Here is a 27,626-nt window from a genome sequence, read left to right as displayed (position 1 = left end):
GAGTCGTTTTACTGTAGTTAATACGCCAACAAAACCTTCTGACTGCGTCACAATACAACAAACATTGACTTTGGAAGGATCATAATTCTGTCCAAACTTGACACTATAACTTTAGATTTAAAATACAAGATAATAAAGTCCGGAAACAATGTGATTAATTCAAATGAAGTCACCACACAGCGATGTCTTTAAGTGGCTTTTACTGCCTGGAATTTCCAGTTTGTTGGAAAAAGTGTACATTTCTATTGGTTTGAATAAGTAAACATCAGGAGTGATGGGTTGGAACCAAACCTGATTCTGTAAAACACCTGGACAGGTGCATGCTTGAGGTTTGAAACTGTCAGAGATTCTCAATGTCCTCTATGGTCTCTGCGAGACAACGGTTGCGCGTCTCCCGCAGAGTTCTGGCCACCATCGCGCCCAGCATAGCTGTGGAGCAGAGAATGACCTGAGGCAAATGCTTCCACACTTCGTCCAGGAGGAGGATGAGAGGAGACACGGCGACGCCCATGCGAGCCATGCTGGAGTTGAAGCCCATCCCGTTCTGCCTGAAGAGGAGAAATCATGCAGAGAGTTGACCACAGGGGGGCGCTGTGTCCGACGGTCACGACCATTTCATTCTTCTTTTGACACTGCATCAAATAATAAAGAGGTACTGAAACTGGTTACCTGACTACTGTCGGAAAGAGCTCGGAACTGTAGAGAATGAGGATCGTAAATGATGCGGAAGAGAAGGCTTTTCCGAAGACGGCGACGACCGTCCGCGCAACAGACATGTCTGAAAACAGGCCCAGGCGGAGAGATCAACGCTACACTCGGGTCCCGTGGCAACGTCTGACATCATCTTTACCGTCAGGAATCAGGATGTTGATTCCCAGACACGTGCCAGACATCAGCATCGCGCCCATCATGCTGCTCCTTCTGCCGATCATATCCAGGAGATAATAAACGCTTATTTTGGTAGGGAGCTCGATCAAGGCGTAGACCAGCTGAGTCAGATACATGTTGAGGCCGAAGCCTGTAATGTTGAAGCTGATGCCATAAAAGGTCGTCGCCACGCAAAACCTGGAGGAAGAAATGTGGCTGTTGAGCTTTCATCCAGATGTGTTCATCTGCATCCCTCTCATTGTGATCCCACAGTGATACACCTGATCAGGGAAATACAGACCACAGTATACCAGTGCGGGAAGCCAGGCTCCTCATATTTGGAGTTCTAATCAGGTCCAGGTAGGTATAAACTCTGCCTTTTTTCTCCGTCACAACAATGGAGGCCAATGTCTGCAAGAGCGCAGGTCATGTGACACGGATAGGCTGATATTTCCAAACTCACCTCTGCTCCGTGTTGATTTCCTGGATTAGACCCACCTCCATTTTAAGCGCCTCCGAGAACCCGTCAGCCCGGTTCATCCTTGCACACCTCTTCAAGTACGTCTGGGCTTTCTCCAACTGTCCATTGGCGATCAGCCACCTCGCTGATTCAGGCATCCACCTGGCGTTGGAATCAAATGCATTAATCCAGTCGGATCCCAGCTGGGTGCAGCACAAACAGACAGGAAGTGTAAAAGGGCTGTAGTCTAGAGGATAAACAGGGCGCACAAGTCCAATAACTATGGCATTTCTTTACACTGGCCCAGTAGCAGGTTCTGGTTTTTTCATAGAGAAAATAGGGGGAACGTGGTTTAGGATTAATGGGGGTGGGGGGGCTCGAGGACGGTGCTGATCAGGGTCATTCCAGCTAGAACCGCCACTTCAGTTGTTGGAAGGTGAGCGAAGTCCAGTTCTGTGTTTTGGCGAACAAGGCCCGTCCAAACTCTTACCTCCAAATGAAGATGGCGAAGAAAACAGGCGCGGTGACAGTAACAATCAGCCAACGCCATTCGTTGACAAGATAAGCGAGACCCACAAATATGACGCTTCCGAATGTCCAAGCCAGGCTGTCAATCACTCCAATCAGCTTCCTGTGTTCAATATCCACCCACTCCACAGCTGGAATGGACAAGAAAAGCCCTCCTCACTGTGCACGTTCGGGAAATGTCGAAAGCATTTTAGCACAATGGAAACACAAACTAACTGAGAACGGATGAGATGATGACGATGCCGGTGATACAAAACCCGGTGAAGAACCTCAGCACCACGAACATCACGTAGCTGGTGGAGAAAGCACTGGCAATGGCGAAGAGCATGCCAGAGACGTACGACACCAGAAGCATGATCCTGCGGCCGAACCTTCAGAGGGTCAGAGAGAGCGTCAGAATGACCAGTTCTACAACAGCGGCACATCAAAGAAGCGGAGATGCTGTAAAGCCGAGATACTTGTCGCTCAGACTTCCAAATAAGAGGGCTCCAAACATCACTCCCACGAAAAAGATGGTGGCAGTTGCTTTGTTCTTCCCTCTTTGATCGCACACCAGGTCCCACTTTTACAAGAAGAAAGAAGGGAAACCGTCATCTCTCCGGACCGGTTCCGAAGCATGTTCCAATGAGGTTTACCTCTGACGTCAGCGTCGTCTTGAAGGTGCTGTTATCATACACCCATCCGCTCTGGCAGGGCACCGTCGGTGCTCCGCTGCTGTTGGAGGAGTTCATCAGGAGGTGATACTGAGGCTCCAGGAACATTCTACAGGAATCTGGGCTCCCGTCCCCCCGGACAGGGACGCCGACAACGAGCTTCTGTGCCTGAGTCAGATTCCCGTAACGACCTCCATCCTCCAGAAGGCTGAGATCACAGTGGTGGGACGGGATGGCAGCTATGAAGTTATTCAGAAAGAAATGACAGGGCAGCGTGAAGCGGCCGATGAAGCTGATCACAGAAACCATGATCTGGAACCTCCCAAAGCCATTAACGGCGGCTAGAACGTCTTCGAACTTCATGGCCGTCTCTCTCCGGGAATCAAGCGAGCCTCTGCTAGCTTGTCCCGTGAGTCTTCGAATAAAAGTAAGAAAATGGTAATGGATGACAAGCCTGACTTGTGAGGTACAACCGTTGAACTTTCACGAAGGTCTTGTGCAATTGGTGATCTTTTGACTTAGTTGAAATAGTTGTGTGTTTTGACTGTGGTAAAACATTACATATCCAGCATGTTAGATTTGGAATCAAGGTAACAGACATGAATAAGTCACTATTCATTGTCTATAGTCACTTTTGTTGTATGAAAAAGGACACTTCAATTTGCAGAGCCAATTCATTAAGGTATCTACAGTCATGACCCTCTGGGCTGGAATTACCTGTGGATGCAGTCATGGACAGACGACACGTGCGTGAGATTGACGGGAATCTGATGCTGTTGCGTATTTTCACCGCCAGATGTCGCCACTTACTCAGTGGACGTCTGAAACACCAATGAGCGTTTCCCTGCCATAGACTTTGCCAATTTTCTGTTGGACCTCATAAAGTTTGTGACATGGATTGTTAATTCTAAACAGCATGCAGGCCAGAACAAACCTCTGAGCATTAAACGTCTGTACACAAATATTACACATCTATATATTCAAGTCTAAAAGAGAGGACCAGCTTTGCATCCTTAGACTTTAAGCTCTTGTTGACCTCTGCCAGGGTCATTTTCACTGGATCGGTTCCCCACAGGTCCACTGTGTGTGTGGCCACCTCCTCTATCAGGTTACAACTATCAATGCAGTCCTCACTAAACGGTGATGTTGAGTTTGAGAGGGGTGGAAGCCTGTTTTGCTGCCTGAACTGGTTTACTGGAGCTGGAAAATATCCTTGAGCAAAAACTTTCTACATCACAATGATCCCAGTCTGTTGGTTAAAATGTTTATTTTTCATTTTAAAATTACGAGGGACTTTAAAATAGCAACACACACCTACTCCACCTGCACCTGTGTTACAGAAAACAGCCGCGCGGGTGGATGAATGAGGCTAGTCTGCACTTCAGCTTTCTCCGGTGTTGACGGTTTCCTGCAAAACAGGTGAGAGAACAGTAACTTTAATGAGTCGACGTCATAAAAGGTTTGCGTAAAACACCTTCATTTAAGAATTAAAGTAAACAATTACAGAAAAGTCTTTGGATTTTCGCATCACATCTCAAAAAAAAATAAAAAGGTTGCGAGGATCTCTGGGTCTCGGTCATGATCACCTTTCGCTTGGCAACATTTTAAAAAGGCCGATTAAACCGAGCACCTCGAGTCCCACGTGCACATTATCAACGCACCAGGAGCAGCGTTGCTACTCACTGACCAGCCCCCATGGCTGTGTGACCGAGTCTGACACTTGGCAACGGGGACAACCTGCTGTCCCTGGTGCTCGAGCTGCATCACTGAACAATCACCTGCTGCGTTCCTTCAACGCGCTTCCTTTTCCCCTCGGTTTCTCGACGTCTTCGACGAGCTCCGGCAGCCTGGTGTTCAACGTCTCGCGCAGCAGCAAAGGCACCAGACCGGTTCCGATCGCCACCGCGCAGTAAGTGACAACAGGCAGCATGTGCCAGGCGTCCTCCAACAACATGACCAGAGGGGATATGGCCACGCCGAGCCGGGCCACCAGTGCGGAGTAGCCCATGCCGTTCTGCCTGGAAATCCAAAAGGGTGAATTTAACGGAAACACGGCGACTCCAGTTCAAGAGTCGCCGCCAACGAACCTCAAGACCGTGGGGTAGAGTTCCATCGTGTACAGGTACATGACCGTGCACGACACCTCTGAGAACCCTTTCCCCAAGGACCCCATGATGGTACGAACGATCCACAAATCTGAGGCAAAATGGGAGAAGAAAGCAAACCTCAGGCACGCCGACCAACGCCAAGAGCCGCGGTCAGAAGAGAACAAACCTTTGGAGACAAATATGTTGATGAGGAGACAGAGACCAGTTAAAAATGAAGCGCCCATCACGCTCTTCCTCCGGCCGATTTTTTCCAGGAAGAAGTAGGCGCAAATCTTCACAAGGAATTCCATAGATACAAATACGAACTGTGTGAGGTAGAGGTTCAATCCAAACCCTTCGATATTCAGACTTATTCCATAATACGTAAGTTCGACTCCAAACCTGCGTCATGAAACAGAAGCACAGTTATCTGATTAAAGTCATTTTTCTGATGTTAAAGACATGACATGAACCCCGAAGGGCCACGATCAGGCCGTGAAGTTCAGGACACATAAACCTAATGAGAACAGAACCCGGGAGTCCCGTCCAGTGGGCCTCACCAGTCCCCAAACATGCCATTTGTGGCATCATCTGACCTTGTGGCTATTTACAGTAAAATATTTATGAGCTGGCTGAGTGAGAACAGAACATTGGAGTGAAAACTTATCACCGTCTTTATGTTCTACTAATCTAATACAACGATGTTCTGTGGAATCTAGTTCTCAGATAAAACATGTATGTGTGTGTATATATGCCTATATATGATACACACATATCACTTACCATAATATCCCAAGGGATATGGACAGTTTCCTAATATTTGGGGTCTTGAAAAGATCCACCAAGGAGTACTTCTGATCTTGGGTTTCAACTTGTACAGATTCCAGTAAACACTGAGGAAAGCAAAGGAAAAGCCAAAGTGTCGTTTAAAGAACACTTCACGGCAGCAGTTTCCAGATGTAACCAAAAGGCAAAGGAGGCGAGAAATGTATACATTTGGTGTGACAGTCTCCATGGACTTGGATCTGTTGTTCATGTGAGCACACTGGATGAGGTAGCGGTGGGCAGCATCTGCCTTCCTGTTGGCCACCAGCCACCTGGCAGATTCTGGGAGCCACCTGAGGCAGCAGTCACTTCCGTGTAAACACCAGTGATACGTTTATGCTGCGAGTTGGGGAAAAAAAAAAATCTAAATCACCTCCAACAAATGACGGCCAGCACCAGGGGGGACGTGACGGCCAGAATCAGCAGCCTCCACTCATTCACGCTGTACGCGATTGCAATGAGGAACCAGTTTCCAAAGGCTGCATCCAAGCTTGTGATTATACCGCACAAGGTTCTGCGTTCAATACTGACCCATTCGACATCTGGAGAACGTTTTCAAAAGGTGACTTACGAGCTTCTCCTTTTGGTATCAATTTAGCGTTAGCTTGTTGCACACTCACTCAAAACAATAGAGATAATGCTGATTCCGGCCAGCGACAGGCCCGTGAAGAATCTCATGACGACAAACATCATGTATGACGTGGAGAAGGCACTCAGGACGGCAAAAAGGATGGTTCCCAGGTAAGACACCAAGAGCAGCGGTCGCCGGCCATATCTGGAAGAGGACAAAGAGATGGGAAAGCTCAGGTCGCGCTATCATCGCAGTACAGGCAGACGCACCCGAAACACGGAGGCCAAGAGGTCGAGAGATAACGTTATCTCATTGTGCATTGACATCTTCTGCAGACCAAACTTATCAGCCAGTCATGTGATCGATCACAGAGGATAAGGTGAAGGGAATCCAGTTGGAGAAAAGCTGCACACACACACACACACAGACACACACACACACAGGGAGAACAACAACCCTACCGGTCACTGAGAAATCCAAATGAAGGGGCACCGACCATGACACCAACAAAGAAAATGGTAGCTGTCAGCTTGTTCATCCCTTTTCTGCTGCAAACAAGGTCCCACTGGGAAGACATGAGTAAAATGATGACAATTGTTGCAATTGTCAGAAAACGACATTATCATTTCTGGGGTACTTTTTAAAATCCACTCACCTCAGTTGCTATCGTAGACCGGAAGGTGCTGTTGTCGTACACCCATCCGCTCGGACACGGGACAGTAGCAGCATCCTCGCTGCTGTTCTGGCCATAGAGGTGTTGATACTGAGGCTTTGCAAACATCCGACAGGAGCTCGGAGATCCATCTGGCTCTGCAGGGAGGGCGACGGCCAGCTTCTGCTCCCGAGTTAAATTCCAAAAGAGCCCTTGATCGTCCAGAGCTGAGGTGTCACAGTGGTGGGAGGGAACGGCTCCCATGAAGTTGTTCAGCACGAAGTGACACGGGAGGGTGATCCGAGAGATCACCTGGATCAACACCAGTCTGATTTGGAATTTCCCAAACCCATTAACCTCAGAGAGAATATTCTCAAATTTCATTTTGCCGTGTTTACGGGGTCGGGGAAACTAACGCTGGAGCAGCGAGGCGCAGTTTAGATGACAGGACGCGTCGACTACTGTTAATTATTATCCGCAAAGACGGTTTCTCGGCATTTTATTGCCTCGTCCATTACCGAGTCAAGGTTCAGTCCAGATAGGGATAGTGAGTTTATTTGTCTATCTTATAGTTTGCTGTGTTTTGTGGATTTTCTGTTCTGCAGTTTCCCCTGGAGAGCTACTATTTGTTCTGTGCAGCAGAACAAATTGTAAACATGCACAGCAGTTCCGATCCAAGTGGCGTCCCTTTTTAGGTCAAAACCTTCGTCCACAATAGTCACCGTTAACGCTCATTTAAGTGGAGGCGCGCTCTATGACGCGCATGCGTACAAGGCTGCGCTACTAAAACCATTCGCCGGTGGAGCTATCGTCTCTTCTCCCTGCAGGTTGTTTTCGCCCAGACTGTCACGTCCTCAGGCAGCGGCGGCAGCAGCAAAAAAAGCAGCAGAAGCGACAATAATAAAAGCAGAAGCGACAATAATAAAAGCAGAAGCGGCAGAAGCAAGAAAATAACAACAGCAGCAGCGAACGCAGCGGTTTCTTCTTCTACTACTGATTTCCGACTCTTCCGCCACCTACTGGCCGCGGCCAGTACTGCTGCATATATTTTAAAAATACACCGAGATTAATCACGGCGGTTTGGTTCATTTTAGACATAGATATACAGTACATCGATTACACTTTTGGGGGCATCCATTATACACCGATTTTTGTTAGCTTCCATTTTGGTTGGGGTTTCTGAAATCTAATCCAGGAATCAAGTTTCATTTAAATCAACTTTATTAATGCATCATCTTAATTTTCTCCAAATGCTAGATGAAGACCAACACAAGCAAAAGGCATCATGCCAACACTACACTACATTAAAAATTAACCCTAATCCATGAACCTTAAGACCAAAAGACTGCATCAAATTGGACCCATTTAGTAAATGACAACCCCTCCATCCATCATCTGTCCCCTATATTCTTTGGGCTGGTGTCCTTGTGTATTAGTTTCCCGAACTTATAGTGGGGATTTGTTTCCTGTGATTTAAAATATTAAGAGTCTTCACTGTCCACTCTGTGGATAATAAACACGCACGACTTGTTTTTGTACACTTGTGACTTTTAGTGAATTTCCTTTGTTGAGTGTTCCCTGCAATGCAGAAAAGATACGTTATTCATTATAAATCAGCCAGGAAGGAGGTTAGGAAATGAACAGTTATGTCACTTTGTGTATGTCTGTGATTATTGTAAATGTCCCCATGTGGGACAAATAAAGGAATCTGAATTTCAAACAGGGTATAAAATAGTAGACCTTACTTTGGTTTCTCGATATCCTCGATTAACTCTGGCAGTCGCGTATTTAACGTTTCAGGCAGCAGTAAAATCAGTAAACCGCTCCCAACCGCCACCGCGCAGTAAACGATGTGAGGGAGGAGCTGCCACACATCCTCCAGTAACATGACCAGGGGTGACATGGACACACCCACCCAAGCCACAAAAGAGCTGTACCCTAAACCATTTTGCCTGTAAGAACAACCAGGTAAACCTTTATAATGGCAAATGTGGCCTTCGGCACAGCAGAGGCGTCGTACTCAGCTCACCGAACCACTGTGGGATACAGTTCTGTTGTATACAGGTACAGATTTGCACAGGAAGCTTCGGACAGGGCTTTTCCGAGAACTGCCATAACAGTCCGGAAGATCCATTTTTCTGAGGGTGAATATACGTTTCGGACTCAGAAATTACCGCAAGAGTGAGGATTTAGTTAAATGTTGAGATTTTTAAAAAACAACCTACTAACCTTTGGCAATAAACAAGTTGATCAAAAGACAGAGGCCCGTTAAGAGCAGGGCTCCCATCTCAGATGGTCTCCTTCCCACTTTCTCCACAAAGAAATACACACAAATCTTTGATGGAAATTCAATGCACGCGAACGTGAGTTGTGTGAGGTACAGACTCAATCCAAACCCGGCGATATTTAGACATATCCCAAAATAGGTAAACTGAACTCCAAACCTGCAAAATAAAGCAGGAGAAAGGCCTGAAATGAACAATCTTCAAGAATATTTCATATATCTGTGTTTAAATATGGACGTTATAGTCCAATTTCAAAAGTCTTTAACTTTAAAAAAAAAAATCAATATAAATCTAATGAATCAATATAATATAAATCAATATATATTCAAACTTTAAAGTCTTAAAGGTGTAACTCACCAGATTAGTCCTATGCAGATAGACAGCTTCCTGATATTTGGGGTCTTGAAAAGATCCACAAAGGTGTAAGTCTTATCTTTACATTCAGTTTCTGCATATTCCAATAAAGTCTGTGAGAAAGGCAAATCATCGAACCGTCATTTCACGGCAGTTCCGCGGTCAGCAACGGAGTCCCTAGAGCATGTTGCAAACAACAACTGAAACATACGTCTGGCGTGACGTTCTCCAGGCACTTGGTTCTGCTGTTTACCTCCGCACATTTCATGATGTAATGGTGGGCAGCGGCGGCCTTTCCATTAGCCAAGAGCCACCTTGCAGATTCTGGAAGCCACCTGCAGAAGCAGTGAGCTGACTTTAATTTAAAAAAACAAAACCCTTCTTTTGGTGCTTTAAGCTAAAAACCATAGAAATACCTCCAAGCGATGACGGACAGCACCAGGGGGGACGTGACCGCCAGAATCAGCATCCTCCATTCGTTGACACAGTAAGCAATGCCAACGCCGATACAGTTTCCAATAGTGACATCCAGACATATAATTATGCCCGAAAAGGTCCTGTGTTCAATGCTGACCCATTCAACATCTGCAGAAACATCAACACCCGGTCTCAACAAGCCCAGTTTAGCATGAAACATCAGTGTTAGGTCTGCATGCTTACTTAAGACAAAAGAAATGATGGCTATCCCCGCGAGGGCCACCCCCGTGAAAAACCTCATGATGACAAACATTATGTATGATGTCGAGAACGCGCTCAGGAGGGAAAACAGTATGGATCCCAGATAAGACACCAAGAGCAGCGGTCGGCGGCCATATCTGCTTAAAACACACAAAAGAGATCATACCGAGACACATCATATAACAAAATATGGCAACTATAGCAATAAAGTTTGAGGGACGCTACTGTTTTGCCTAAATGGTGTTGAAAGTTAGTCTTCAGTGGTGTTTTTCTATTCCCCAACACCCTCTCCATGCCACCACAAAACACAGCAAAGCCTTAACTAACAAACATGATATAACAAAATACAGAACAAACCAATAGATGAAGACCATCCACAAGGGAACACACATTAAAAGACCGTGTCAACAAAGCCCTGTAACTTTACCCTGAGAGGAGAGGGATGAGGTTAGTGTTTACTGAGTGCTAATGAGCTAGCAATGGCCCTGTTGGGCAGAACAAGTTGGGAGGACAACAAGCATCTGTAGGTGGTTTGAAAGATGGAGACCTCCCCCCCCAAAATAAGTTTGGCTAACAGAATTCTGCTAAAGTAGGCACAGACCATCACACATGAAGCATATCCTAATCAACAAAGCATAATCTTACAGTGTGTGGCTCGTTGCTCACCATGGTAGCTCCTGTTAGTAGATGTTCTTGGTGGATCAGGCAACCTAACTGGCAACCTCTGCTCTAGGAGGAGGGGTGGAGGGGGGGTGACCTGCTCTACAGCACTTTGAATGTGATTGCAGGACCAGTTTTGGGCCACAAACATACATGTAGCTCCTTTAAATCTCAGCTGTTTTCAATGTTGATGCGCTTCGTGAGTGAAAGAGGACATTCACCAATTATTCAGATGGAGGTACTAAAGCTCACACGCAGACCAAGGGTAGCTGTGTCGCTATGGAGAGCTTTGGAGTTCTGGTTTATGAAGTGGAAGTAAACAGCTGGAGGGACGGGTCAGCACCTCCAGGTCTGGACCTTGATGTTGTTACACCATCTACTGATGTAACGGCAGACCCTGCTGGCCCACATCCTCCCTGACTGTCCTGCTCCAAGCAGGGTCCAATTCATTAAGCCAGATACGCCCCCGAGAGCTGGCGTGCAGCCGCTCTGGTTTATTAGAGAGGGAGCAGGAATTTGGAAGAAAGGAGGTGCATGCTGTCATTAATGTGCATTCCAGCTGTAGCATAGTTAATGCTAGTTAATGATAACGAGTAACGTGCTGCTTCTAGCGCTCTAACTGTCATTTTCTTTAAAGGAAGTAAGGAACATCTGTATATTCACATTTCCACTCTCACCGGTCGCTGAGGAACCCAGACAAAGGGGCACCGAGCATGACACCGATGAAGAAGATGGTGGCCGTCGCCTTGTTCATCCATTTCTGGCTGCAGACGAGATCCCACTGGGGGGAAAAAAATCATTCAGCACATTCCAGCACTTTTAAAAAACACTGACAACAATTCGCATTGAGATATATTTGAGCTGTTCTTTCCTGGGAAAAAATTACTTATATTGATTTGAGAAACATGAAACTATGTCAAATAAAAGAAGGGGTTGAGACACAGGTTCTATTGATTCAAGGTGTTTTCAGGGAAGCAGCTCGCCTCAGTCGCTATCGTAGACCGAAAGGTGCTGTTGTCGTACACCCATCCGCTCGGACACGGGACAGTAGCAGCATCCTCGCTGCTGTTCTGGCCATAGAGGTGTTGATACTGAGGCTTTGCAAACATCCGACAGGAGCTCGGAGATCCATCTGGCTCTGCAGGGAGGGCGACGGCCAGCTTCTGCTCCCGAGTTAAATTCCAAAAGAGCCCTTGATCATCCAGAGCTGAGGTGTTACAGTGGTGGGAGGGAACGGCTCCCATGAAGTTGTTCAGCAGCAGGTGAGGCGGGAGGGTGATCCGAGAGAGCATCTGGATTAAGAACAGGCGGATTTGGAATTTTCCAAAGCCATTAGCTTCCGAGAGAACGTCGTCAAATTTCATTGTGTGTTTTTGAGTTTGCTGCCGCGGTGACAGCGGCGAGGGCGAGAGCGCCGTCGCCGCCTGTCTGTGTTAATTATTATCTACAGAAAATGCGCGTCAGCATTTCTCTGTGTTAACATTGCTGCGATTAATTAGCCTCTTTCAAACCCTTTTCTGTTTGTGGTCAGACAGAAAGAAGCACTTTATTAAATCCATACGTGAAATGATATCAACAGGATATAAATAACACTATATCAATATATAAGGTAAAATGTATCAAGTGTGTTCTTAGGTTGAGTTCTGTATTAATCTATTGATCAGGGATCATCGAACTTTGGCACATGAACCACGCCTGGTGATGAATAAGCTACAACTTTCACACCAGGAGCCTCCTTTCCTCTTTATTGATTTGAGACTAAATAGGTTTTCCTTTGGATCCAGATCAAATCCTACATACACATGATTCCATCAGCTAATTTCTTATTGATTCCAATGGTTCTGTGGTCAAAGTGGTTAAAAGAGATGTCAGACACGGCTACAGCTGTCCACAAATATTTATGAACCAGTTTAAGACCTCACCCTCGAGGATCATCCCCTTTAACAGGACGAAACCTTGAGCAGGACCAGCCTCCTATAGGGGACCCTCATGCTGATAGGGGAGAGAAGAGTGGGGGTCAGAGGTCAGAAAGTCAGTGCACGGTATGAAGTCGGCGATACCTGTAGATGATACAGAGAGAGGTAGGGGAGGGAGAAGAGAAGCACAAGAACTAGAAGTGTTTGGTGCTTCGTCTTCTTGCTCAGGCCTGATGTACGGGCAGCCCCACTGGGCAGTTTTTCGGGTGTGCGCTGCAACACAAACAAGGCGGTAAGTTCGTCACCTCGGCCAAATGAGGAGATGACAATAATTAAAAGGCTGGCTAAAGATTAAAAATGGAAGTGATGGTACTCAACTGCTTACATCGCTATTCCACAGTGAAGTTTGACCTCTGCCTTTAAGCCATCTAAAGATAGGAGCGGTATGGAGTCTAACCCAGACCCCCCCCCCCCCCCCACCCCCACCCCCACCCCGAGCTCAGGCTGCAGGGTTTGTGCACTGTTACAAAGACTAAGGAGGTCAGTGCAGGTAAATTAAGCACGGTCAGCTCTCTCAAGGCCCCTATCGGGTTTGCCTGGTATTTTTATTACGATATTACATAACTGCTTTAGTCTCGGATGACTTCTGATGAAGTTGAGTTGAGGGATGCCATTGCTAACTTTGATAGCAACAAAACTCTGATAGTCACAGGCCCTCCACACCAGGCCCTCCACACCAGGCCCTCCACACCAGGCCCTCCACATCAGGCCCTCCACACCAGGCCCTCCCCACCAGGCCCTCCACACCAAGCCCTTTACACCAGGCCCTCCACACCAGGCCCTTCACACCAGGCCCTCCACACCAGGCCCTCCCCACCAGGCCCTCCCCACCAGGCCCTCCACACCAAGCCCTTTACACCAGGCCCTTCACACCAGGCCCTCCACACCAGGCCCTCCCCACCAGGCCCTCCACACCAGGCCCTCTGTAAGTTCCCTTAATGATGAAATTCACACCATCTTTGCAGCCATTTCAGTGAATCTGGATAAGAATTGATGCAGGCGTTCAGTCCAAACATTAATCTGTGATCCCAGAGGAGCCCGAGACACAACCACAGCGTGCTAATTACTGTCCACAGTGGGAAGAAAAACGTGATTAATCAGTCCAAAGAGCGTTCTTTTCTCACTGACGTTCTATGAATTCCATGATGATTATGAGATTAGACATATTTTGAATTTACACACACGATAAAGTTTCGCTTCGGGTGTTACTCCATCATCATGCAACATCTGGAGACGTTAATGTCACAACTGGAAAAGACCAAAGCACCCATGGTTGTACTTGAAGGCTCTGAGGGAGGTGGGGGCAGGGGTACGGTCCACCTCTTTAAATAGCCGTCATACAAGAATGAGCAAAGCTCCACGATGAGCAAGTTGGTGGAGAAGCAGAACATCCGTGTCCCACGAGAGTGCACGTCCTCTCACAGTCGACGATGAGGGGAAACTGAGGACATTTGAGGACATTTTCTGGACAACGTTTTGCTTTTCATTTGTGAATCGATAATGTAAGTATTTCCTTTATTGTCTCTTTTTTAAAGACTTGAACACATTTTGAATAATGATGCGTTGTTTTTATTAAAGCTTTAATAACGATAACGCTATTAAATCATTAATCAATCCAATCTATTGAAACGAGCTACACCATCACCTGTAAACATCTGGGTTTGTTCATGTGACATCTGTGAATGAATGCACAGTTTTTCATCGCCGCTGCAGCAGGTTTCTCTGTTAGGAGATCTACTTATGTAATCGGATGGAAAGATCGAATCCGACAGGCGCTCAGCCATCGCAGGGGTCGTTCCACCAGAGCAAGATCTCACTCATTTGTCAAGGATGCTGACTCCCTGTTTCCACGGCAACGGGTCAACATACCAACGTTAGCTCCATACTAGGAAAGAGAAACTGCAGCAGCAACAAAGAAACGCTTGTTGATGGTTTAGCGTTGAAATCAAGCGGAACAAAGGGTGAGGAGAAGAGTTACGGGACAAACTGTCCAAGAGTTTTCTGCCTTTTAGAAACTACAGTTCATTAACTGAGACAGATAAATTGGTTTGCCAGGAAAAAAATCCCAAACATTAACAAGAGAGATGCACGTTAATATTCAAGAACACAAACACACAGGACGGATTTGTAAAATAGGGATAAAATAGAGTTGAAAGTTATTTTAAACTGCTCATATGAAAGCATGGAGTAGATGCATGCTGGCTTGGTTGCTGATTTACTGTAAAATGCACACACACACACACACACACACACACACACACACACACCACACATAAACGCCTCCTACACAATTCACCTTCCTTTGGAACTGTGGAAGAAACGTGTTGGAAAGAAAATCATCATCATGCTATCTGATTCTGTGCCAGGTATTTTATTCATTAAAAGCTGCGTGGAATTTATGTGAATACTAATTAATCCGTGTTTTTCCTTGTTGTTTTCCTTTTTATGCTCTTTTCCTTTACTCACGTCAGGTTTATTTCCATGTTCCACAGTGCCCCTGAGGGCAGTTTCTTTATCCTTTTTTCTCTCTTACTGTACTGTAATGGGTCACGCAATAGAAAATGTCAAGTGCTGTAGCGCCACCCTGTGGTCGTATTGATAATTGAGCAGAAACTGCGGCCTTAAATTAAAAGGTTTAGGGGCGTTTTTGGGTGGTGGGGGGGGGGGTTTTCTAAGTAATGCACTGCACGATTTTAGAGTTTCTGAAGTTTTAAGAAAAGGGGAGTAGCCCTCAAGCATATTTTTATCTATTAAGAAAGGTTTTAGTTGCGCTTTGATATGTGACAGCTATTGTATTATATTATATTATATATATATATAGATATCTATAGATATATAGATATATATATCTATAGATAGATAGATAGATAGATAGATAGATAGATAGATAGATAGATAGATAGATAGATAGATAGATAGATAGATAGATAGATAGATAGATATAAATTAGTTTCCAGAATAAGCAGCAAAAGATCAGACTTTTTTGGCTGTGGCCATTAGAAGGATGCCCTCTCAGCTATCTTGAAACAAAATAAATAAAAATAAATAAATAGAGAGGCCCAGGCAGATCGTTCACCCGCATTCTTAAAAAGAACAAAATGTCCTTTGACTACAACAGCAGAAGCTCAAGCATTCAAACTATATACAAATTAAACTGCAGCGCATCTGGTTTTTAAATGGAAACAACAGCAAGGCGGCGATGCTGACGTTTGCTGCAGTGATGGATGGGAACAGAAGAGGAAAAGAGACCTGGCTGTATAAACAGGAGTTCAGAAAACAGCCACTGGGTTGTTTTTGTTAGGTCCTTGAACGCATCGTCCCCCTTTGATTGCACATACCATTCCATTTAGAGCAACGGCGGGCCTGATGCAGACTCCCAGCTGGGAGCAGGGATATCTTGTGTAAATTCTACAGTTGATTATTACTTACATCTATTGATTATTCAAGTTTTATTATTTGTGCTCTTGACCGGGAGAAATGCATCAGAAATAACTACATAACATATAGGAGATGGCACATGTCTGGCCTGCCTTAGGGAGAGCAAAAGAACATTACTTTGATATAATTAGAAGAGATTGAACCTATAATGTGTAAATCTAGCATTCATAGGGTTTTCCCTCAATCTTGATTTTTATTTATTTTTTCTTTATGTTGAAGGCTTTACTGAAGATTCAGCATTAGAAATGGAACGAGATGCCGAAGAGCCAGACAACAATGAACCCTCGAACCTCTGGTCGGGTTCAGATGCTTCCCAGGAACACTGTGTCTCTGAGTCCTTTGCAGATTCGTACTATGAAGATGACGCCAGTGATGCAGAGTATCGCTTGGACCCTCTGCCAGTTCATGTGGAGTCTGAGGTGAAGTCTCCAGAACTTTATCAGAATGAGGAATGGAAACCCACAGGTGAGCAGCAACAACCACCTGGATTTAATGGAAGTGAAGAGGAGGTCTCATACCAAGGAGAGGATGAGGAAGACTTCTTCCTGAGCGATTCAAGAGAAAGTCTTCCTCACGTGCAGACCTCCCCACCAGTATCTCCACGCTTACAGAGGCCTGACTCAGAGCCCAAAGCCGGCAAGATGTCGTTAACACGATCATCTTCTTTGTCTACCGACGGTGCTGCCGATGCGACCCTGGCCTTGACCCCGACCAGAGGGCAACCCCAGAAAGCCAGTAATAGAAGGTGCCCAGGGACCCTGAACATGGGGGTTGACTCCTCAGAGGAAGGAGGGAGTCATGAGGCACCTCCTGCTTCTGTCTTCTTTGGAATGCCAGATGAGGGTGCTGAGCCGGCAGAGACTTGGAACTCCGAGTCTGACACAGATCTGTGCAGACCGGACACGCAGGGGCTGCGGAACACACGTAAGTATTTATCATCTGCCTCACTTCATAGATTCCAGCAGGCAGTTAATGCAAAACCTAGCTTAAGGTTAATGTTTGCTTGACAAAAGACAGCTTTGAGTCGAATGCTGAGGCACACGTTAGCTGTTAATGTAAACTCTAACTGACGAGTTGTGCTTATCATAAATAGAGGGGTCATTCGAGGCTAGATAATTTGTGCAAAGTGCTCCAGGTGCTGGTTATTTTCACTTTGTAACGTGGGTTCTATTTGAAGGTGGATTCGGTGGGAGAATTCCTATGGCTTTAATCGGCAGAGTGGGATAAGAATAAAATCTGACCATATGATGAGGTCGACAGAAACGAATTTGACAGACACCAGCATGTGTCACCGGGGCTGTCACCTGATCCCTCTTTCCAGCCGTTAAACTTGACGGCAGTGGAAAGTGTGCCGATCATTTTTCTTGCCTCATAGAACCCCTCTAAGTTTGGTGTAAGTAAATATGGTGCTTTTATTAGTGTGCTTGCTTCAGCATGGGGCATCTCCGACACTTCTCTTTTACTGGCTCGGGATCAAACAGAATTTCGGAATGTTTCTCAAAGCCTGCTGTAAAATACCGGATTGTGGAACATTTTTAATCTGCCCCCTTTTTCCCTATTCCCTTTTCTCCCCCCTCCAACGGCGTAGGCACCGGTCACAACGAGAGTCAGTCAGAAAGACAGGCCAAGGAGAACAAGTCGAAGTGTAAGAAAATTGCTCGTCTACTAACCAATGCGCCCAACCCTCATAATAAAGGGGCTCTGCTCTTCAACAAACGCCGCCAGCGAGTTGAGAAGTACACGCTTGTGAGTTACGGCACTGGCGACAACAGGCATGGCGGCCAAGAGCAATTAGAGGAGGAACTCGAGGAAAGTGGATCAGCCGGGTACGACTTTGTGGAAACGACTGATTCTGAGATAGAGGAGGAGTACTGTGTTCATCACCAGCAGCAGAATTTCAGCCCGAACTGGGGGAGTCTGCGAGATATGGAAGCACTGCCGGATACAAGCGGGAAGGGCGTTTTGATGTTTGCCAAATGCCGCAAAAGAGTGGATGAGATTGCGTCAGAGCAGGAGCAGTTAAGAAATAAAGGCATGGAGAAGCTTTTCGGACCTGCACGCACAGAGGCACAGAACATATATGATGCTCAGCAGTTATATTATCCAGCTGATGATGTGGATGTAAACATTGGCCAACAGGGGGCGTATCAAGACGTTTTTCAACAAATAAACCACCCATCATCCAATATGTCAAGAGGGCTGGTGTCAAACAGAACTGCAAAGCCTTTCCCGGGTTTTCAAGACAGTGGTCCTGCGCCGTTCATATCTGGAGGTGCTGGGCCACCGACAAAGAAGCATGAACGGAAATTCAAGGTGCCTGTTCTCACCAATACTAACCCACAAGTTTGGTCTCCGACTGGAGACATCATCGCCTCAAGAGACGAGCGAATATCGGTGCCTGCAATTAAGACAGGTATCCTCCCAGAGTCAAAGAGGAGAGCCAGCAGCAAACAGGCATCCCTATTGGGTCAAGATAAACAGAATAAAGGAGACGGAAGGTCGTGTGTAGATGCAGAGGAGGACTGCTTTAGTCTAGGTGCAGAAGCTTGTAACTTCATGCAACCTAGAAGAATAAAACTCAGGAACCCACCTCCAGTCGCACCAAAACCTGCTATGAATCCAGCCTGCCCACCTGTGATGAGAAGGAGTCCCCTTAGTGAACCTTATATTCCACAAAGAAGTCCAGTATCCCAGCCCTGTCAAACATATGCAAGGCCTCATTCTCAGCAGCACCTTCAACAGCGAGACTGGGACCCGTCTCGCAACAGCCACAGTGGTCCAGGTCGCGCTCAGGCAATGCCTCACACGCCGGCGAAAACCCATAGTCCTCAGCCTCTCCTGCCGCCAGCCAGGAAGAACAGGAGTCAACAGCCTCAGCAGTCTACTGTGAGTATGCCTGACTGCAGCCCTACTTACAGCCCACCAGCCCCGCCGCCATCCTTAAAGAGTAGGTCAGACAGGGCCGCACACTCAGTTGTCTCTCCAGAGATGTCCTCACATCCAAAACCGTCACAGTCCTCACAGGCTTTTCTTAGGGGTAATGTCCAAGATGGAGGTTTTAAGCAAAAAGGTAATGGATCAGCGATGGAGGGCAAAGGAGTGTTGGCCAACTGGCAGTCCTGTTCGCCCAAGTTTCCTGTTGAGGCTGAAAGAGTCCAAGACAATAGGCCTAGATCGCCCTCCCCGACATCATCTCTGCCTAAAAGTTGGAGGTATTCTTCCAATGTCCGGGCCCCCCCTCCCTTGGCGTACAACCCCCTTCTGGCTCCTTTCTACCCTCCGTCAGCAGCCAAACAACCCCCATCCACCAGCCCCAAAATCAAGCCAAAGTCCAAAGAAAAAGCCGCAAAGCAACTAAACACCTTAGATATTATGAAGCACCAGCCATATCAGTTAAGCCGATCACTCTTCGAGTACGAAGCGGCACCAGAGGTCAAAGCCCCCAAACACGCCCCAGTGTCCAAGTTTGAGGCGACCAAAAAATACCTGAATAAATCTGGCTCTTCTCTTTCTTCTCCTAACGACCCAGTTGTTCCGACCACCACAGGAGTCCCCGCTACACCTGCAGTGTCAGCAGGCTCCCAGAGTGTTCCTGCCCACCACACTACCAGATCAGAGAGGCTGATGGCAGATGCCAACGCAGCTGCAGCTCATCGAAGCAATCAACCAGCCTCGCAACAGTCCTCCGCGGGGCGCAGCCTAGCTTTAGCTTTTTCTCCTGCGTCTCTCATTGCTAGAGGCGCACGTCAAATGGCGCCTCGACCCAAATTCTGTGCCAATAAGCCAGTGGTGGCAGGTCCACAGTGGAGGCCTGTCGCTCTACTGCGTTAATCCCAACACGTGCTAGCACCGCGATCGCATCCATGTCTGTTAAACTTGCTCAAGGAAATGCCGTCTTTTGCTAAATCAATGGGAGTAAACGTTTGCTTTCAAAAGCTGAAGGAAGTCAAAGTACATTATCTCTTTTTTTAAAATTAAAGTAACATTTCGGCTCAGGACATTCAGAGGCTTGTTTTTTAGATTGTCCATCCTCTTTTATGAAAACGGAACTTGACAGAATTGTTTTTAGCATTGAGCCCCGTAACAATGCCTTACCCTCATTAGTACTGGTTTAGCTGTTTAATGGTATTTTTATTCAGAAAAATGCATTTCCTTTGCACAAATGCAGTATATCATTGACTTGGGGGATGAAACAGTGCACTTTTATTTCTTTTTCAGATGTGTGCAAATGGTAGTTCCTTCTGTCTCATTCCAGACATTGCTGGCCTCGTAACAATTTAGTATAAATGTTGGAAATTCTAAACATTTCTTTATCTATTTTGTCACGTATCCTACGGTGGCCAGCTGTCAGTGAAGTCCCCAAACACACTGTGTCTCTTTACTTGTCAGCATCTTTAAGATGTGGCTTTTCCTGGAATGTTCTCACATTCCTGGTCGGAACAACAACAGACACCTGTCCTCTTTGTTGCTGTCTCTGTCTTTCAAACTGTTCAATGCACTTCTTGTACTCGACACGATCTTGCTATTAAATGTCCTTTTTGCCTCTATCTTGTCTTTTCTCTTTCCTTCAGTTCTGGTTTGCTTTTATTTCTCTCTGCCTACTTCACACTGGCACAGTTTGCTTCCAGAATGATTTTTCACTAATACAGAGTGCAAGAGCTTAACAACGATATTGATTTCTTTGTCTGATGTTTCCTTTTTTTCATCTCATTTTTAACAACCAGGTTTTCCTCGGAATCCGGTTTGTCTAGTTTGAGAAGATGTTGCACATAGCCACATATGTATTTATCCTTACCTAAAATCTGACTATCGACGTAAGAGGTGGGATCTTCATTACTTGATACAGTAACTAACTCAATCACTCACAGATTGGATCAGTTTGTCCAGAAAACTTTGTAAGAATGCCCAAAATATGGGAGTGACCTGAATAATCATGAACACGTCAGCCCGCTCCACCTGTCTGATAAGAATAGGATGTGCTCCTGCATATGCTCCTCAAAATACACTCCTTTAAGGCCAAACGTTCTCAGGTATATGTACCCTTTAAGCAGAAGAAAACAACACTTTGACACACATATTTTTGTTTTCTTATATTGACTAGAGCTGCATTATTGAATTGTTTTTATAATTTTACTATTTGGCTGACGCTTCCGCGACAAAGGTACATCGGGTTTGAGTTATGAAGTACCCCATACATCCAGACGGTGGCAGCAAAGTCTGCACATCTGCACAAATTGTACGTGTGCTTTTTTTTCAGGGGTTCGGTAGAAGCCTGTCTCTCAGCCTGCCTCGGCAACAGAACGCGATTCCTTTTGGAACCCCCGAGGGCAGACCCGGAATCCATTCATCAAATTTTTCCAGGCAAAGGTCCCTCCAGGAAAAAGTCTACAAACCTCTCTCCCCATGGGAAGCGGCATCCAGGAGCCCCCTCGGCTCTGTGGATGAGGCATTTGAGCTTCAGGGCCAGCCGTCATCTGTTGCTTCCAGCGTGGTTCTTGCCGGACAGCACAGGTCTCTACCAGAGCCTCCGGATGAGTGGAAGCGCAGGGTGTCTCTTGAACCGGCCGCTATGGGCGTGGGTCGCTACCCACCAGCTCCCCCTTTTCAGGCACCATCCCTGAGTCAGACATTTTCCCCAGAGAAACCTTCCTTCTACGGGCCTCCTTTAAGACCTGCCCAGCCTCTAAATCTCAAAGGCAAACCCAGCGTTGCATACATGAGACAAAGCTCAAGCCCAAGCAAATGAAAATGACACACAGCGCATGATATTTTAGATATGAAAAGAAAGGCCAAAGGTGTAACAAGGTTCCCATTTTCTGAGTAAGTCATGTCAGATTTGGACCACTTGTTAAATAAGTAAATAAGGAAGCTTAGATTAAACTAAGTAAATGTGAGGTAGATTGTGTGTTTGATAGCGCAATTTATCACTGAAAATATCTATTTGAATTTGGTGTATTTATCGAGAGGCTCCGTGTGTGTTTATTATTGCAGTGACATTTAAAGAGTGAACCAAGGGACTACACACATTCTATTCTTTATCTTTCTGTTTGAGTGCACACAGTAGCAACACACTTGGAATGCATGACCTTATTCAAGCTGACAAAAATATTGTTAATGAAAAATACACTGCATGCAAACATTTAAGAGGTCTTTTGATATAGAGCTAAATAAAGGTGTCAATTGACCCCCAAACTGTACTATGCACACAAATCAAAGAATAAAAATCAGTGAAAAAAGATTTTTTTTTGTTCTGCTTTGTTTTTAGAGTCGTGTTAAGTGGCCAAATGTCACCGTTCGAGTGCAAAATAGTCCCATTAATGAGAGATTCCAATGTCAGGAATGACACAAAGGTCATTTTAGCCCGACAGAAGAAATGAAAACTCAACAAAAGGGGGGAATATAGTTTGTCTCTGAAGAGGAGGGCTTCCTTTAAGGAGCGCCAGTCAGAATGAAGTGTCGGCGTTCTCCCCCCCCTCTGCGATAGCTATCCATGTCCTATGGTGTTTGAGAGTGGTTCTGAGTGTTTGGCAGGTTAAATTTAGACTATTGATGTAAGCTGCATTCCATTGACAACAGAGACAGAGACACACTCACAGTTTGGCTTTAGTGTCCACAAGTGTGAAGATCAGGGAAGATCAAACAACCATCTGTAGGTTGACCTCTGTCCCCCGTGTCTTCCCTTCAAGGATACAGATACATCACAGGTAGGGATGGTCTGACTGGGGGGTGTCTGCAGAAAGTGTGGGGAAAAAATAATTTGAAACAAAACAATACTTCCAGCAGATGCAACGTTACGGCAGTGAGATGACGTTAATGTCAATTATGGGAGAACTTTTACGGGAGAGTTTAGAGAAATGAAATACTAGAGTTTGCACTTTAGCTATTAACAAACCTTTTGATAGCAGACATTCTGGAAGCACCGTTGTTATAGAGTTCGCTGATGCCGATATTGGATTTTTTTAATATTATTTTATTTTTGGAAAAGGCATGGGATGTATTGTCATATTCCCAATTCAGAACTGAAGCCATAAAGACCAGAAGAGTATTACTAACTGTTGCTTGTGTATTTAGCTTCTTGCTGCTTTTTTTAATCCCACCATAAAAATCTGAAGTCACGCATGACCTTTATACCGATGACTGAGGGCACATTTGTGGAAGACATTAGATTCATGAATATTTATTCTGCGCGAGCGTGTGTGTGTGTGTGTGTGTGTGTGTGTGTGTGTGTGTTGTTCTACATATCTTATAGTGAGGACCAGAATAGGCATTGCACTGGCAAAGAAGGGACATTTATTTGAAGAGAGGACATTTTGCCCAGTCCCCAAAGGTGTGTGTGAGGGTTCAGGTTAGAGTTTGGGTGAAGGTCGGGCTCAGGGTTAGGCAGCTCGTTGTGGAGCTGCATGGATTATGTTTATGTTCGTCCTCACAAAACCACAAGCCTGTATGCATATACACACGTGTGTGTACACGTGTGTGTACGTGTGTGTGTGTTAATGCTACTAAATTGGGACGTCAGGCTTATGTAATACATTGTGATTTTTAAATGGGACCGCTATGGAGATTATCACACAAAGACAAACATGATTTACGCGACCTTCCAAATTCCTCTCCAGATGTTGGTAAGTGACTGCGAAAACTAGGCAGCACCAAATCCACCCATACAAACTCCTCTTTTTATTTTTTATATTTTTAAAAAAAAGACAAATTTAAAACCATGTGTTCTATGTGTCTGCAGTTCTGCTGACCTTCCAAAGCCACAATGTCACAGTTCTGTACAATGCCAGCTGGAGAGAGGAAGAAACGTGCGGCAGCTATTTGCCGAGAGGTCCACGGCAGCAACGGTATGATGTCAAAGCTGAGACCAGGAGAGCAGCCATTCTGATCTGGGTTCAGAATGTCAGGGCTACTCTCCAGCAGTTGCCATAAATAAGTGAATGCGCTTCTATAGCGGCTCTGGCGGCTTTGTCGTCCTCCTATTCAAATGTCTATTTCTGGAGAGCGCAGGGAAGTCGCGAGGGCAACTGTGTGGCTGTTTGTTGTGTGAAGGTTTGTGACAGCTGGTGCACATTCTGCAGTGTTGGAAAAGGAAGCATCATGTATTCCAGGAGGAATTCTCAAGCACAATAGCTTGTTTTCCAAGAACAATGGAGAGGATCTTTTAATTCCACTCAAATTCTGAAAAGATTATATCAAAAACCACCTTGTTTGCCAGACTCCCGTCCTCTCTGCATGGCCAGTATTTATATATTTCTATATGGCTCAGAGGGTCCAGAGCAACATGCAAATGAGCAAACAGGTTTACAATTTCCTTGCAACAATCTCTAAATTTAAAATGGACCCTGTGAGCTAATAAAGGTCCTCAAGGTGCTCCTGCTGATCACAAATCACTCTAAAATCTGCAGATTTGTGCTCCGCACACCATAAATCTGGGACCCAGCACATCAAATCATCAGTCTCACATTATTGTGATGGTTGTAATTTCATAAAATTGTAGAAATTTTGATGAAAAAAACCAAATAAGCAAATATAGAGTTTTTCTTTCTTCCGTCTGCTGCATAAATACATAGAAGTATGCTTTTTTTTTCTTAATAGGAGACTTAATGGACCTTGGAAAGAAGCTCAGCATTCCTAAGGACATCATGTTGGAGGAGTTGTCCCTGCTGTCCAACAGAGGCTCGCGTCTTTTCAAGATGCGTCAGAGGAGATCTGAGAAATACACGTTTGAGAACATCCAAAACGAGGCAAACATGCAGCTCAGCGTACGTCTGCTTCTTTCTTCTGTAGCCACTCAGATCTTCTGAGGTAACTCATAATATTCACTCAGCCCGAACTTTTGCAAAGTTATCAGGAAACTTACGAGAGACACAATTGCAACACGTGGATGATTGCAGAGGCATGCGCCTCGTGCTTTCTGCGTCCTCCAGCCAAACCCTGTGAGAGGTTCCTGGGACACATTACTGAGGAGCTGCTCCTCTTTATCAGCAGCTGTTGAAAGACCTGCACGTGCGCAGGGGCGCGCGGTGTAGTTACGAGTGTTTGCCAGCTTATGGACGTGAGGCCAGTTGGACGTCCCGTCGCTCATAAGATAACCGACAACAATCCCCGGTCTCGTGTGCTTTGTTCTCACTTTCAGAATGACCTTTTAAATGTAAACGCAGTCACTGTGGAGATTAAAGTGGATCCTCCTGCAGAAGATGATGCTGCAAACGCCGACAACGCCGCTGTTTCAGGTGAAGATCTGTTAATGTATAAACTATTAGGTGGCTTTTAGGCAGGATACTAAGAATCAACGTTAAATGTGCTAATTCACCCGCTAACCAGCAATGTGACACCCTTTTTTTTTAGCTGTCAATGATTCCCCTGCCTGACTGCTCTGGGGTCTTACACAGCCCTATCAGATCATCTCATCCTAAAATTACGTGCACAATCGTCTGCAAACCGCATTCAGCCATCTTCAAATGTATTTCTGTTATCCCGGTTAAATGTAAACCTAAAATCTTCCAGTAATGTGTCATCCCATGTGGACACTTTATATGATGAGGGCACACTTCAGCTATGTGCTATTTTAAGGCCTCAGATCGCAGTGATGGACAACTTAGTCTGCCTGTTCTCTCAGCACTGTCTCTATTCATAATCCTCTCCACTTTAAAACTTTAGCCCACTAGAAACAGCTCAAGAAAACGGTTAGCGTAGCTCGAAACGTTTGGATTATTTTACAGCAGAAACGACCCCACGTGTGTCTTTGTATTATCTTTTGGATAGAAGTGCCTGCGGTTCAGTCCAACACCTCCACCATGCCGAGGTCCTACCACTCCCCTTGGGAACAGGAGATTCTCGGTGATCCCAACCTCGCTGAAACCATCAAACAAAGAATGCCAGCGCCAGATCCACTACCAAATCTTCCCGAGTACAAAAGCTTTAATCGGTGAGGACGCGACAACATTTTGTGAAGCAACGCAACGTGAGAGCCCAATTCAAACCCAGTGTTTGTTACAGGGTGGCCACTCCGTTTGGTGGCTTTGACAAAGCTCCTAGAACCATCACCTTCAAGCTTCCGGAGTTGGATCTAAACCCGCCAAATTTCCCTGAGCTGCAGGCACCGGGGATTAAGCGGCCCAGCTTCAACAGGACAGCTCAGGGCTGGATAACGGAGGGAACCCACATGATCATACCCACCATACCCCTGGAGTCCATTGAAGTCCCAGAGTCTGATGACCTGTAGATGGTTAACTCACCTTATGGCACCCGGGATCCTGCGGTTTCGTAGCAAAACTGTCATTTAGTAGCACAGTGAATTATTCCTTCTGAATATTTGGGAATTTTCACAGTGAAAACAAAATATTTTAGAGTTTTCACTTGCACACATCGGGGGAAAAAATACAGAAAAATGACTGCTATGATTTAAGACTGGATATGTATATTTATGATTCAACTTATTTAAGGATGACTGGAACTGGAAAAATAAAAAGCGAGCTGTTACTAGTCAGCAGAATTTTAACTGCATCTGTTTAATCCGACACCAAAAGGAGGCAGTTACGATGGGCAAAAAATGATATTTAAAGAACGACTGTAGCAGAAAACAGCTAAAGAAGCATTTTACGTTGCATTTTTGTCCAATATAACTGCAGTGTGCAGCTAAAAACACATACAACCAGTGCAATATTCCCATTGCTTGTAAAATGTGTGTGCTGTTGCACAGATGAAGCCTTTTAAACATTGGTTCCAATGCTTCAGGTAATACCTTTGCATTTGTTCTGGAATAAGGAAATATAGGAGGAACTGCTGGGAACAAAACTGCTGGGCGTGAACCAGTCAACACACGCAAGATATTTGCATTCAGTCAGAGGGAGGAAATGCTCTTTGACCTTTTCTACAGGAACACATAAGCCCTGCAAGGTTACATTTAGGAATTTATCATAAATGTTACAGCAATAGTGGCCGGGGTTCCGATTTCCTCGATTAGGAGGAGAGTCGGATAAACCTGGATACAGACAAGTCTGAAAACGTGATAAACATTTTAAATCTCCTCACTAACTTTGGAAATGATGACACAGATATTTATAGTTGCAAAAAATTGGGTTTTGGTCTGAACTTCATATCAGTGAACACAAAAAACCCTCTAAAAATAACTCAAAGGATTACGTTTGACATTTCATCTCACCTGAAAAACAAATAAAACTTTCAGAGAGAACCGTGAAGCCTCTTTTTTTTTTAAATAGTTTTCATTTATAAATACTACCAAAACCTCAAGAGAAGTTTCAGTGCTATTAATGGACCAGAAAGACAGTATTTATATGCACTACTGCGTGAAACAGCACACTGAACTAAAGTTATCAGGACCTCCAAAAAAATAAAGATAAAACTGACGTATCTGTTCAGCCATCCTCTTCTCTCCACCTGGACCCTCCATTTGCCCCTTTCCCAGCATTTTAACTGGCGGACTCAACAAAATCACGCTATTCAAAAGCAGTACTATTACTTTTCAATGTAGGGTCTTTTAATTCCCTGAAATCATTGTCATCCCAGCCGCACATATAGGTGTGCGTGTGTCTGGCCCCCGCGGTGCTGCATGATTATGAAACCAGCGGTGTC

General features: G+C 45.4%; 5 protein-coding genes across 10 annotated transcripts; 2 read left to right on the top strand and 3 right to left on the bottom strand.

The window, feature by feature from the left end:
• Positions 1 to 183: 183 nt before the first annotated feature.
• On the bottom strand, positions 184 to 3,128 carry LOC101064788 (solute carrier family 22 member 7-like). Its single transcript, XM_003972000.2, has 9 exons — positions 2,491 to 3,128; positions 2,314 to 2,417; positions 2,072 to 2,226; positions 1,818 to 1,986; positions 1,366 to 1,489; positions 1,169 to 1,278; positions 851 to 1,065; positions 670 to 778; positions 184 to 548 (listed from the first exon to the last, which is right to left on the bottom strand). The coding sequence occupies exons 1-9, from the start codon at positions 2,869 to 2,871 to the stop codon at positions 341 to 343; spliced, it is 1,575 nt and encodes a 524-aa protein (XP_003972049.1). The 5' UTR covers positions 2,872 to 3,128; the 3' UTR covers positions 184 to 340.
• Positions 3,129 to 3,758: 630 nt separating this feature from the next.
• On the bottom strand, positions 3,759 to 7,725 carry LOC101065007 (solute carrier family 22 member 7-like). Its single transcript, XM_003972001.3, has 10 exons — positions 6,647 to 7,725; positions 6,453 to 6,556; positions 6,041 to 6,195; positions 5,794 to 5,962; positions 5,590 to 5,713; positions 5,379 to 5,488; positions 4,783 to 4,997; positions 4,596 to 4,704; positions 4,287 to 4,526; positions 3,759 to 3,916 (listed from the first exon to the last, which is right to left on the bottom strand). The coding sequence occupies exons 1-10, from the start codon at positions 7,025 to 7,027 to the stop codon at positions 3,823 to 3,825; spliced, it is 1,701 nt and encodes a 566-aa protein (XP_003972050.2). The 5' UTR covers positions 7,028 to 7,725; the 3' UTR covers positions 3,759 to 3,822.
• Positions 7,726 to 7,849: 124 nt separating this feature from the next.
• LOC101065231 (solute carrier family 22 member 7-like) lies at positions 7,850 to 22,704 on the bottom strand. Of its 2 annotated transcripts, XM_029851384.1 has the most exons (12): positions 22,629 to 22,704; positions 12,543 to 12,612; positions 11,604 to 11,912; positions 11,298 to 11,401; positions 9,943 to 10,097; positions 9,699 to 9,867; positions 9,494 to 9,617; positions 9,286 to 9,395; positions 8,873 to 9,087; positions 8,673 to 8,781; positions 8,389 to 8,595; positions 7,850 to 8,221 (listed from the first exon to the last, which is right to left on the bottom strand). In XM_029851384.1, exons 3-12 carry the CDS (start codon positions 11,910 to 11,912, stop codon positions 8,194 to 8,196), a joined length of 1,530 nt encoding a protein of 509 aa, XP_029707244.1. In that variant the 5' UTR covers positions 12,543 to 12,612; positions 22,629 to 22,704; the 3' UTR covers positions 7,850 to 8,193. The 2 variants fall into 2 exon arrangements, with proteins under 2 accessions (XP_029707244.1, XP_011610688.1); XM_011612386.2 differs by lacking the exons at positions 12,543 to 12,612; positions 22,629 to 22,704 and having other exon boundaries at positions 11,604 to 12,018.
• Positions 13,736 to 22,259, top strand: LOC105417626 (synaptopodin-2-like). Of its 3 annotated transcripts, none has more exons than XM_029851383.1 (4): positions 13,736 to 14,098; positions 16,254 to 16,958; positions 17,623 to 17,679; positions 21,292 to 21,392. In XM_029851383.1, exons 2-4 carry the CDS (start codon positions 16,280 to 16,282, stop codon positions 21,300 to 21,302), a joined length of 747 nt encoding a protein of 248 aa, XP_029707243.1. In that variant the 5' UTR covers positions 13,736 to 14,098; positions 16,254 to 16,279; the 3' UTR covers positions 21,303 to 21,392. The 3 variants fall into 3 exon arrangements, with proteins under 3 accessions (XP_029707243.1, XP_029707242.1, XP_029707241.1); XM_029851382.1 differs by having other exon boundaries at positions 13,775 to 14,098; positions 17,623 to 18,920; positions 21,292 to 22,259; XM_029851381.1 differs by lacking the exon at positions 21,292 to 21,392 and having other exon boundaries at positions 13,786 to 14,098; positions 17,623 to 20,581.
• On the top strand, positions 22,599 to 27,225 carry myoz2b (myozenin 2b). Of its 3 annotated transcripts, none has more exons than XM_029851386.1 (6): positions 22,599 to 22,738; positions 23,770 to 23,875; positions 24,627 to 24,793; positions 25,168 to 25,264; positions 25,800 to 25,959; positions 26,031 to 27,225. In XM_029851386.1, the coding sequence occupies exons 2-6, from the start codon at positions 23,794 to 23,796 to the stop codon at positions 26,254 to 26,256; spliced, it is 732 nt and encodes a 243-aa protein (XP_029707246.1). In that variant the 5' UTR covers positions 22,599 to 22,738; positions 23,770 to 23,793; the 3' UTR covers positions 26,257 to 27,225. The 3 variants fall into 3 exon arrangements, with proteins under 3 accessions (XP_029707246.1, XP_003972004.1, XP_029707247.1); XM_003971955.3 differs by having other exon boundaries at positions 25,797 to 25,959; XM_029851387.1 differs by lacking the exon at positions 23,770 to 23,875 and having other exon boundaries at positions 22,619 to 22,738; positions 25,797 to 25,959.
• Positions 27,226 to 27,626: the final 401 nt, after the last annotated feature.

Source organism: Takifugu rubripes, chromosome 17, assembly GCF_901000725.2.
Source record: "Takifugu rubripes chromosome 17, fTakRub1.2, whole genome shotgun sequence".
NCBI lineage: Eukaryota > Metazoa > Chordata > Actinopteri > Tetraodontiformes > Tetraodontidae > Takifugu > Takifugu rubripes.
The sequence above is the reverse complement of the archived record's forward strand: the minus strand, read 5'-3'. Positions and strand labels throughout refer to the sequence as shown.